The sequence below is a fragment of the Lipotes vexillifer genome, unplaced genomic scaffold, assembly GCF_000442215.2.
Source record: "Lipotes vexillifer unplaced genomic scaffold, Lipotes_vexillifer_v1.1 scaffold584, whole genome shotgun sequence".
Classification (NCBI taxonomy): domain Eukaryota; kingdom Metazoa; phylum Chordata; class Mammalia; order Artiodactyla; family Lipotidae; genus Lipotes; species Lipotes vexillifer.
In genome coordinates this window covers 2,565,035-2,575,697 of record NW_006783036.1, presented here as the reverse complement: position 1 = coordinate 2,575,697, position 10,663 = coordinate 2,565,035, and the positions used below count along the sequence as shown (strand labels likewise).

Genomic DNA, 10,663 nt, shown 5'->3' with positions numbered 1-10,663 from the left:
GGTAAACCGGAGCCCCGCTCTTCTGAAGAGCTTGTCTGCTGAACGGGAACGATGGGAAAAAACAAGCGAAACTTTCAAGAACCAGATGTCCACCATCGCCGGGGACTGTCTCCTGTCAGCTGCGTTTATTGCTTATGCGGGTTACTTTGACCAGCAGATGCGCCAGAACTTGTTTACCACCTGGTCCCATCACTTACAGCAAGCCAACATCCAGGTAACCGTCCGCAGGGAATTTCAAAAAGGTGGGAGCCAAAATGAGGGTCAGTAAGCTGTCACCATCTCCACTGGGAAGCCGTGCCTGTCTGCATCCTGAAGAAAAGGATCTGTAACTGCTGTCCCTCTCAGTTCCGCACAGATATCGCGAGGACAGAGTATCTGTCCAACGCTGACGAGCGTCTCCGCTGGCAGGCCAGCTCCCTACCTGCAGACGACCTGTGCACAGAGAACGCCATCATGCTGAAACGCTTCAATAGGTACATGCTTGTGCGCAGCAAGGGCGCGGGTTAGAAGTCTTTGTGTGCAGTGCTCCCCTTTTCATTTATTTTCAAGACACACCTTTAGAAGAGGTGAATAGGACATTGGGAGGGTCCGCGTGCTCACCTCTGATGGTGGGCTGTGCACGGTTCCCTTTTTCTTACGTTGTGACTGTCCAAACTCTGTACAATGAGTGGTTCTCATGTAACCTTTTTTTAAAATTTATTTATTTATTTATTTTTGGCTGCATGGGGTCTTCGTTGCTCCCCGCGGGCTTTCTCTAGTTGCGGTGAGCGGGGGCTACTCTTGGTTGCGGCGCGTGGGCTTCTCATTGCAGTGGCTTCTCTTGTTGCGAAGCACGGGCTCTAGGCGCATGGGCCTCAGTAGTTGTGGCATGCTGGCTCAGTAGTTGTGGCACATGGGCTTTAGAGCGCAGGCTTAGTAGTTGTGGCGCACGGGCTTAGTTGCTCCACGGCATGTGGGATCTTCCCGGACCAGGGCTCGAACCCGTGTCCCCTGCATTGGCAGGCGGATTCTTAACCACTGCGCCACCAGGCAAGCCTCATGTAACCTTTTGAAATTGATGGGCATGGCTGTGTATTGGGCGAAAATCAAAACAGACCCTCTCGGGAATTCCCCGGCGGTCCAGTGGTTGGGACTCGATGCTTTCACTGCTAAGGGTGTGGGTTCGATCCCTGGTTGGGGAACTAAGATTCCCCCAAGCCATGCAGTGCGGCCAAAAAACAAAAACAAAAAACAGACTGTATCTTAAAATATTACAAGAGTTGGAAGTGTTTAGCTAGAGAGAGAGTTAAGGGAAGCGGCTCCCTGATTTTGGTTTAAGGAGGGGGCCAGAGTAAGAGGAGGAAACGGGCCTGCAGCCGAGGGGGGCTCACAGTGCAGTTCAAGGACTGACCCCCTCCTCTGTGGCAGCTCCCAAACCCAGCCACCCTGGGTTTTCTTTCTCTTTCAAAAAACTGATTCCCAGAGTCCTGTTTAACCATATCTGCACATCTTGGAACCTTTGAGCCCTTGCTGTATGCCACTGTCCCCAGGGCACAAAGAGGAACCAACCCTCAGGTCTCACAAGTGGCACGGGGTCTCACCAGGGGCCACTGGCGGGAATGTCCATCCGTTGTGGCATCTATGAAGGGTCTGTGTGGGGGGCTGCATTTGTCTTACACGGAAATGCATGCTTCCGGGTCTCCCAAAGCCCCAGCACTCGTGAAGAATGATGCATCTCAGAACATTCACAGGACAGAGTGTGTCCTACCAGAGGCCCGGAAATGCCTCTGACGCCCCTCGCTGGGGCCAGTGAACAGGTCACCGTGCGTCCCCCCAGTGGGAGGCCGGGGGCCCTTGCAGACCTGGTCCTTCCTCCAGAGCCCGCGTGTGAAGAGTGCTCCCGGCAGGCCACAGTGTGGGGTGGTGTGCTCCCCCGGGGACACACGTGTGTCTGTAAACACATAAACCTCCTTTGTGTACATGGACCAGAAACCGGTGACCAGGGAGGAGGGGGAGGGGCGGTTCTCACCACTTGCCCTTTCGTAGCTTCTGAATTTTGTGCAATCACGTGTGTGTATTATGTTTTTAACATGTTTTTGTTAAGCGACTGTGTGACCCTGGACAAACGCTGTTTGCCTTCCTGTGCCCCTTTTTCCTCCTTTGTGAAATGGACGTGAGGATAACACCTATCTTGTAGGGTTGTCGTGAGCATTGAGGGAAGAGGATCCTGGGCAGCGTAAACTCTTCCCAGCCATCAGCTCGCGCGGCTGCAGCAGCAGTAGTGTTGATACCTGCCCTCCAGGAGTTGGCCCTGACAGGGGTAGCGGTAAATTCTACAGAGAACAGTCATCCTAGTGCAGTATGCTCGGACTTCTTAGAGAAGCATCTGTGTGTCCCAGAAAGAAAAGAAGCTTTAACTACAGCCCTTCTTAGCAGAGCCTGTGGATTAGTTACCTTCCCATCATAGAAGTTCTTCAAAAAGATGATTTTAGTATTAAGCCTTAGGTCACGGTGGTCTCTGCTGATAAACCTGGAACCCACAGCTGAGTGTGGGACAGCCTTCCCGTCATCTTGTCGGGCTCTGCCTGCCACGTCCTTGTGCTTCCTATGGACCTCTAACCTACTTCTCTGGGGCCCGTCCTCAGGTATCCGCTGATCATCGACCCCTCAGGACAGGCCACAGAGTTCATCATGAATGAGTATAAGGACCGCAAGATCACACGGACCAGCTTCCTGGACGATGCCTTCAGGAAGAACCTCGAGAGTGCGCTGAGGTTCGGCAACCCCCTTCTGGTCCAGGTTCGTGTGCATCTCAGCTCTGCAGACCCTGCTTCCCAGAGGGAAGGCCCTTAGGGCTGCATTTAGCTTTTTGCAAATGCAATTGATGTGAATCACATAATATGTGCTACTTTTTGAACTTTGCAAGACGTCATCTGATACGAAAGCAAGGTTAGGGGATTACCCGATGGTCCACTGGTTAGGACTCTGCACTTTCACTGCCGAGGGTCCGGGTTCAACATCTGGTCAGGGAACTAAGATCTCACAAGCCGAGCGGCGTGGCCAAAAAAATTTTTTAAAGGCAAAGCTAAAGCTCTGAGATCTATAAAAAATCCAACAGAAGCAGTGTTTGCACTTAAAATTCTAGTTGGTCTAGATCGTCACCGTCCACCGGGACAGTGACGGAAACGTTCTTTAGCCTGTGCTGAACTGCATGGCGGCCCCACTGTTGAGCACTTCACGGGCCAGCGTGACAAGGAACTGAACTTTTAATTTTGTTTAAGTAGCCACATGTGCCTAATGGCCATGTATTGGGCAGCGCAGGTCTAAATAGCTGGGTGGCTTCTGGGGAGGTGTATTTATCTGGAGTAGGAAGTCAGTTGTATGGGTGAAAATAAACACTGAAAAACTCTCCCTGTCAATGACACCTCATATATACACACGTAGGACGTGGAGAGCTATGATCCAGTTCTGAATCCAGTTTTGAACCGTGAAGTCCGGCGAACAGGGGGGAGAGTGCTGATCACCCTCGGTGACCAGGACATAGACCTGTCGCCATCCTTCGTCATCTTCCTGTCCACCCGGGATCCCACGGTAAGGGAAGGGGCCCTCCTCCGTGAAGACGGGGCAGCGTTAGGTGAGGCCACGGATGTGTAGCAAAGCTGCCTGGTCTGTCGCCCCTTTTGGCAGGTCGAGTTCCCACCTGATCTCTGTTCCCGGGTTACCTTCGTCAACTTCACCGTCACCCGTAGCAGTTTGCAGAGCCAGTGTCTCAATGAAGTTCTCAAGGCAGAAAGACCTGACGTGGATGAAAAACGTTCCGACCTTCTTAAACTCCAAGGTATGTCTCTGGATCCATAGTTCTCGGCGCAGGTCGGGGGCCTGAACTTTCACAGGACGAGGGTGCGCCAGGCTTGTGTCGGACGCATCACAGAGCACCCCTTGGAAAGAACGTAAGTTCTTTAGTGAACTCTGGATGTTCTCATCATTTAAGGGGAATTTCAGCTGCGCTTACGTCAGCTAGAAAAGTCTCTGCTACAAGCTCTGAATGAGGTGAAAGGGCGCATTTTGGATGATGACACGATCATAACGACCCTGGAGAACCTCAAGAAAGAGGCCGCCGAGGTGACGAGGAAAGTCGAGGAGACGGACATTGTGATGCAGGAGGTGGAGACTGTGTCCCAGCAGTACCTGCCGCTGTCCACCGCCTGCAGCAGCATCTACTTCACCATGGAGTCACTGAAGCAGGTGAGCGGGGCCGCGCCTGGCCGGGGGCTCCCGCCCCGCGTGCACAGGCGCTAACAGCCGCCTCCGCCACTTCCAGATACACTTCCTGTACCAGTACTCCCTGCAGTTCTTCCTGGACATCTACCACAACGTCCTGTACGAGAACCCGAACCTGAAGGGCGTCACCGACCACACGCAGCGCCTCTCCATCATCACCAAGGACCTCTTCCAGGTACGGCGCACGCCCGGCTGTCCCAGGGTGCATGCGCGTGTGCGCGCATGTGTGTAGTGGGGGGCTCGGGAGTAGTTCTTCAGGGTCGGCAGTGCTTCCTGCATTTGGCTCCAGGTGGCGTTTAACCGGGTAGCTCGAGGCATGCTGCACCAGGACCACATCACCTTCGCCATGCTGCTGGCGAGGATCAAACTGAAGGGCGCCGTCGGGTGAGTCGGCTGCCCCGCCTCGCTTTCCACCGGAGAACGTCGTCATTTTGCAGCCTGCCTGCTAGTGTTTTCTGATGGGATGAGCTTTTTTTTCTTCTTAAAGCCATTATTGCTCTTTTAGTGACAGTAGACGTGAATCTGAGAGACCCCAGCTGACTGTTGCCCCCTTCCCAGGGAGCCCACCTACGATGCCGAGTTCCAGCACTTCCTGAGGGGGAAGGAGATCGTCCTGAACGCTGGCTCGACACCCAAGATCCAGGGTCTGATGGTGGAGCAGGCCGAGGCAGCGGTGCGTCTGAGCTGCCTGCCCGCGTTTAGGGATCTGATTGCGAAGGTTCAGGCAGACGAGGTAAGTGTCTTGTGAACACTCCCGGGGGGAAGCTGGCCTTACTCCCTGGGAGTCGCGCATGTCGTGTAATACCCAGAACGTTATGTGGTGTTTTCTCACGTCAAACATCTGACACGTTGGTCCCAACCTCACTTCCACTGTTGTCCCCACAGCAATTTGGCATCTGGCTGGACAGCAGCTCCCCAGAGCAGACGGTGCCATACCTCTGGAGCGAGGAAAGCCCTGCAAGTAAGCCCCACGAGGCCTCCCCCATTGTTTTCATTCTGGACCAGAGTGTAAAATTGGGCTTTGCTGCTCGAATGCAGGGACGCTCCCCAAAGATAAAAAGCCATTGATTCCTGAGATAAGTATTTCGGTGTGAAAACTTAGGAGACGGCTTAGGCATAAGAAAGCGAAAAACTACCAATTCCTGTTGCAACTCATGCTTAAAGACCAAAAGAGAAATAGATCAGAAGGCCCTTGCCCAACATCGGGGGGAAACTGGCTGGTTTCGAGCATGTTATGCGAGGCTCTGGACCAGACAGGCCCCATGATGGGGAGGAAGAAAGGGGTGATGTCCAGTGTGGCTGCAGCTCAGTCGTGGGCTGTAGGGTGTCTGTGATCTTAGCCGTTCCTGAGAATCTTCAGGGTTCTCCACAAATGGGTACGACGTAGTTAGCCATTTAGAATCAGTAACCGCTCATCACGCACAGACCCAGGCGTAGGTCTTGTCACAGCTCTTCCCAGAGGGCTCAGTGACAGCGTGGAGGTGGTGGCAGTTCTCAGGCAGAGAGGACAGAGCAGGTGTCGTGGTGTCTGGGGTGTTTGAGCTGAGTCTCGGACACTGAGTGTGTGCAGAGCGAGAGCTGGTGGCAAGAGCAGTCCGGGCGGGAGAACGTCTCAAAGTCTCTGCTGTCGCCAGCCCCCAGCCCTTCTCACGGCCTCGTTTCAGCTCCCATCGGGCAAGCCATCCACCGGCTGCTCTTGATTCAGGCCTTCCGCCCCGACCGCCTGCTGGCCATGGCTCACATGTTTGTCTCCACAAACCTCGGGGATTCCTTCATGTCCATCATGGAGCAGCCGCTCGACCTGACCCACATCGTGGACACGGAGGTACGCTATGGCCCCGCGGACTCTGAGCCGGCCCGTTCTCACGAGCCCCTCCGCAGGGCCCTCCTCCCTCGACAGGTGTGCTGTCGGGTGGGATGCGCTCTCACCCAGTTCCGACTTCCTGATCTGCAGGTGAAGCCGAACACCCCTGTCCTAATGTGCTCTGTGCCCGGTTACGATGCCAGCGGGCACGTGGAGGACCTCGCAGCTGAGCAGAACACACAGATCACGTCCATTGCCATTGGTAAGGGTGCTTGGTCAGTTCCACGGGGGGCACCCCGGACTTCAACGTGGATGGGCGTTGAAGTCCAAGTCCGCGTGCTGACACTAAGCTTTCTGGTACCAGGCTCGGCAGAAGGCTTTAACCAAGCAGATAAGGCAATAAATACAGCCGTGAAGTCGGGCAGGTAGGCTTGTTTGGTTTTGCTTTACAAGACCCGAGTGCCCAAGAACTCAGGCCGGAGAGGTGAGGTGTGGCTGCGGCCTTCTCCCTGCCCTGCAGGTGGGTGATGCTGAAGAACGTGCACCTGGCTCCGGGCTGGCTGATGCAGCTGGAGAAGAAGCTGCACTCCCTGCAGCCGCACGCCTGCTTCAGGCTCTTCCTCACCATGGAGATCAACCCCAAGGTGGGTGGCGCGGAGGGTGCGCGGCGGTGCGCGAGGCGCTGGTCTGGCACCTCTGTGTCCGTGTGCACGTCGGTGTGAGATGAAACACACGTGGAAGCCGTGGTCACGGGTGCCGTGTCTTGCTCAGGTGCCCGTGAACCTGCTCCGAGCGGGCCGCATCTTCGTGTTCGAGCCGCCGCCGGGCGTGAAGGCCAACATGCTGAGGACTTTCAGCAGCATCCCCGTGTCTCGGATATGCAAGGTGAGCACGGGGCCCGGAGTCGAGCTGGGTGCAGCGGCCGCGCCGACGTCCGGGAGCCGAGGGGAGACCGGGGCCCGGCTCGCGGGCAGGGGAGCGTTGTGGCAGGAGCGGTGCATCGGTTCTGTGTTTCTTAAGCGCTGTTCCCTTTTGTGCCTTAATCCACCTTTTCTACCATTTTTAGAATCTTGTTCTCTTCTATGTAGTTTTCTGGTTACGTAGCGTAGTTGGGAGTACACCTTTATTAATAGGAAAATTGGCATAGTTCTCTCCTAACAACAATATTCGTGTTAATTGCTAAGATCACAGTGGTTCCAACGTTAGTACGTGGAAAGCTCTGTTTAAGACTGATTCCGACAGGAGCTGCACTGTTTTCTTAGACAGCACGGGGGCTGCGCCCCGGTGACTCTCTCCTTGCTCACTTCCCCACCTAGTCTCCCAACGAGCGCGCTCGCCTGTACTTCCTGCTGGCCTGGTTCCACGCCGTCATCCAAGAACGCCTACGATACGCGCCCCTGGGGTGGTCGAAGAAGTATGAGTTTGGGGAGTCTGACCTGCGGTCGGCCTGCGACACGGTGGACACGTGGCTGGACGACACGGCCAAGGCAAGCGTGGGCTGTGCCGTGACGGGGCCGGGGGGACTCGCGTACAGGTGGCCGCCTGCCGTGGGCGTGACCAGCCTGCCCCACCCCCCAGGGAAGGCAGAACATCTCTCCAGACAAGATCCCCTGGGCGGCGCTCAAGACCTTGATGGCCCAGTCCATCTACGGCGGCCGGGTGGACAATGAGTTTGACCAGCGCCTGCTCAACACTTTCCTGGAGCGTCTCTTCACCACCAGGAGTTTCGACAGTGAATTTAAGCTGGCCTGCAAGGTCGACGGGCACAAAGACATCCAAATGCCAGACGGCATCAGGTACGCGCCCGCCCCCAGGACCCACAGGGGAGGCACCGCGCGCTTCCGGCCCGCGTGTAACAGCACTAACAGCGTGCTGCCTTTCCAGGCGAGAGGAGTTCGTGCAGTGGGTGGAGCTGCTCCCAGACACGCAGACCCCCTCCTGGCTGGGCCTGCCCAACAACGCTGAGAAGGTCCTGCTCACCACGCAGGGTGGGTACCCAGCTGTCCTGCTTCCCCAGACCGCACCCCCCCTCCCTCCACTCCAGGGGGCGGGGAAAACCATCTGCTCCCGCTGGTGTCTTTCCTGCGGCACGGGCTCCGTCCTGGGGAAAAGGCTCGATAGCTGCGTACATGGAGTCGGGAAATTGCATTTAGGATTTTTGTCTTAGATTCAGAAGTAATTTCATTTTTTTCTCCTGTTCAGTATTTTTAAACTCTTGGTATTAAGTGACGTTTTAAATCTTTTAGTCTCTTTTTGGAATATACTTTTTTTGGAACTTCAAGACTATTCAAGAAATCATCTAACCCAGTGGTTCTCAAAGTGTGGTCCCCAGACCAACAGCTTCAGCCTCCCCTGCAAATTTAGACATGCAGGTCCTCGGGCCCCACGCCAGGGAATCAGAACTGGGCTTGCTGGGGCCCGGCGACTGTTTTGATAAGCCCCCCAGTCACTGAGACACTCAGGTTTGAGAACTGCGCATCTGAGCCAGGTTTCTCTTTATGGGAAACAGGCCCAGAAGATGGGTGATTTGCCCAAACTCACACCCTGGTTGATAGGACAGACCCCAACAGTTCACCTCAGGCCCGCGATTCAGCTCTGTAATGAGAAGAACCCCTAGCCATGGGGCCTGCTTTCTGACTGACGCCGACCTCGAACACGTGCCTCTCACTGGGGGAGGTGGGGGGTGGCAGGCCCCCCAGGTGACCAAATGGGAGGCCGGGCTGGCCAGCAGGGAAGCAGAGGAGGGCTTGAGGCCTGGGTGCTGGGCAGGTCCCGGCAGGGCGGGGGTGGGGGCACTGGGCCCTGTCTCATACAGCAGTGTGTACTGAGATCACTTAGCGAGTTAATACCCATGCTGCCTGCTGGGACTGGCGCTGGGTCCCCCTCAACACTGTAGTGAGTGTTTTCTGAGCCCCATGTCACGCCAGAGCTGACGGTGCCCCAGGTGGTGTGCCCCACGTGGAGGCCGTGAGGTATGAGCCATAGGGGCCTGGCTTGGGGAAGCCCAGCCCTGTCCTCCAGCCCAGCCTCCAGGTGAGAGTGCCGCTCAGGAACTGGACTTGGAGCGTCCCACTCGGGTCAGGGACCCACAGGCAGAGGCAGAGTCCAGAGCCCGCAGGAGGCCGCCACACGGCTCCGCGCAGTCCGAGCCAAAAGTGGTCACGCGTTAGCAGCCCAGGTGGCCTCCCCGCCTGGCGCCGGCACACCCCAGAGCCCACCCACTGATGACAGTGGATGCGCAAGCCTAGGAGAGGCCTCTGGGGTTTGCACTCGGCCACTGGAGCAGCCCCAGCAGTCGGGACTTGACCTGGTGGTGCTGTTTCTTCTGTCGTTGCCACCTTACCTTTCTGGTCAGGCCGTCCTCCGTGCTTTAGGACAGGTACCCGCGTGGTACCTTGCAGGGCACACAGTTATACCTGTGTAAACAAACGCATCGTGCGGCCTTTACCTTCAAGTCCCTTTCCCTCTGCTCTCCTGCTGTGCACTCTCTCCCTGCGGCCCAGGTGTGGACATGATCAGTAAAATGCTGAAGATGCAGATGCTAGAGGACGAGGACGACCTGGCCTACGCAGAGACAGAGAAGAAGACAAGGCCGGATTCCACGTCCGACGGGCGCCCCGCCTGGATGCGGACGCTGCACACCACCGCATCCAACTGGCTGCACCTCATTCCTCAGACACTGAGCCACCTCAAACGCACAGTGGAGAACATCAAGGTGGCTGGCCCTTCCCCCCGCCGAGTCCTTGGGCTTGCGGGGGGGTGGGTGGGGGTCCTAGCAAGTGGGACCGGGAGGGTCAAGCCGAGCTCAGTGTTGTCTCGGAGCGCACGCGCGCCTGGGCCGGGCTGGAGGGAACACCCTAGGATGAAGGTGGTACGTCTTCCACGAGAAGGTAAATGACTCCCAAGGAAGCGGCGGCAGCCGTTCCCCTTCTTTACAGAATTGCCCAGAGCTGCCATCGGTCAGGCAGGCCCACAGCTTCATGCGAGGTCTAGTGCAGGGTCGAGCTATGAAACCGGGGCTCCCTGAGGCTGTTACTTCTGGTTGTGTTTTCTGCTGGAGAAAAGACCTCTTCCCAAACTCCCTCCCCTCCTTCACTCTGGCCTTCTTTCCCAACACCTTTAGGATCCTCTGTTCAGATTCTTTGAGAGAGAGGTGAAGATGGGTGCCAAGTTACTCCAGGACGTCCGCCAGGATCTTGCTGACGTCGTGCAGGTGTGCGAGGGCAAGAAGAAGCAGACCAACTACCTGCGCACACTCATCAACGAGCTGGTGAAAGGTGCGCCCGCGGTGCCGCTGGGGTGCAGGTGCTCCCGGGAGCCCCTCAGAGTGGCGGCAGGTCCCGGCCGGGCCCCGCCCAGACTTCCCTCAGGGCAGCTCAATGCCCGCACCTGGGAGCGGACTTAGAAACGCCCGAGAATTTGTTTCCCTTTTATGCTGGTTCATTGAGCACTGAACAGAATCTTTACTCACTTCTGCAGTCTTTAGGGAGGACTAGGGCAGGGTGCTGGAGTCCAAAGGCACAGGGTCCCCCGGGGTTTCCATCGGCTCTGAGAGCCTCCGTTGGCAGTACCGCCGAGCCGCCCGTGGCGGGGGGGGGG

General features: G+C 56.6%; 1 protein-coding gene across 1 annotated transcript in view; it reads left to right on the top strand.

Annotated features, from left to right (window-relative positions):
* DYNC1H1 (dynein cytoplasmic 1 heavy chain 1) overlaps positions 1 to 10,663 on the top strand; it is a 72,410-nt gene that overhangs the window by 60,157 nt on the left and 1,590 nt on the right. Inside the window, exons 55-74 of the mRNA XM_007455658.1 lie at positions 13 to 214; positions 346 to 473; positions 2,625 to 2,778; positions 3,424 to 3,570; positions 3,667 to 3,817; positions 3,971 to 4,224; positions 4,301 to 4,435; positions 4,550 to 4,644; positions 4,819 to 4,993; positions 5,146 to 5,221; positions 5,925 to 6,085; positions 6,215 to 6,326; positions 6,429 to 6,489; positions 6,585 to 6,708; positions 6,836 to 6,949; positions 7,381 to 7,551; positions 7,643 to 7,860; positions 7,949 to 8,052; positions 9,568 to 9,779; positions 10,188 to 10,341. Coding sequence (XP_007455720.1) covers positions 13 to 214; positions 346 to 473; positions 2,625 to 2,778; positions 3,424 to 3,570; positions 3,667 to 3,817; positions 3,971 to 4,224; positions 4,301 to 4,435; positions 4,550 to 4,644; positions 4,819 to 4,993; positions 5,146 to 5,221; positions 5,925 to 6,085; positions 6,215 to 6,326; positions 6,429 to 6,489; positions 6,585 to 6,708; positions 6,836 to 6,949; positions 7,381 to 7,551; positions 7,643 to 7,860; positions 7,949 to 8,052; positions 9,568 to 9,779; positions 10,188 to 10,341 — 2,948 coding nt within the window. The remainder of the gene's footprint in view (positions 1 to 12; positions 215 to 345; positions 474 to 2,624; positions 2,779 to 3,423; positions 3,571 to 3,666; positions 3,818 to 3,970; positions 4,225 to 4,300; positions 4,436 to 4,549; positions 4,645 to 4,818; positions 4,994 to 5,145; positions 5,222 to 5,924; positions 6,086 to 6,214; positions 6,327 to 6,428; positions 6,490 to 6,584; positions 6,709 to 6,835; positions 6,950 to 7,380; positions 7,552 to 7,642; positions 7,861 to 7,948; positions 8,053 to 9,567; positions 9,780 to 10,187; positions 10,342 to 10,663) is intronic.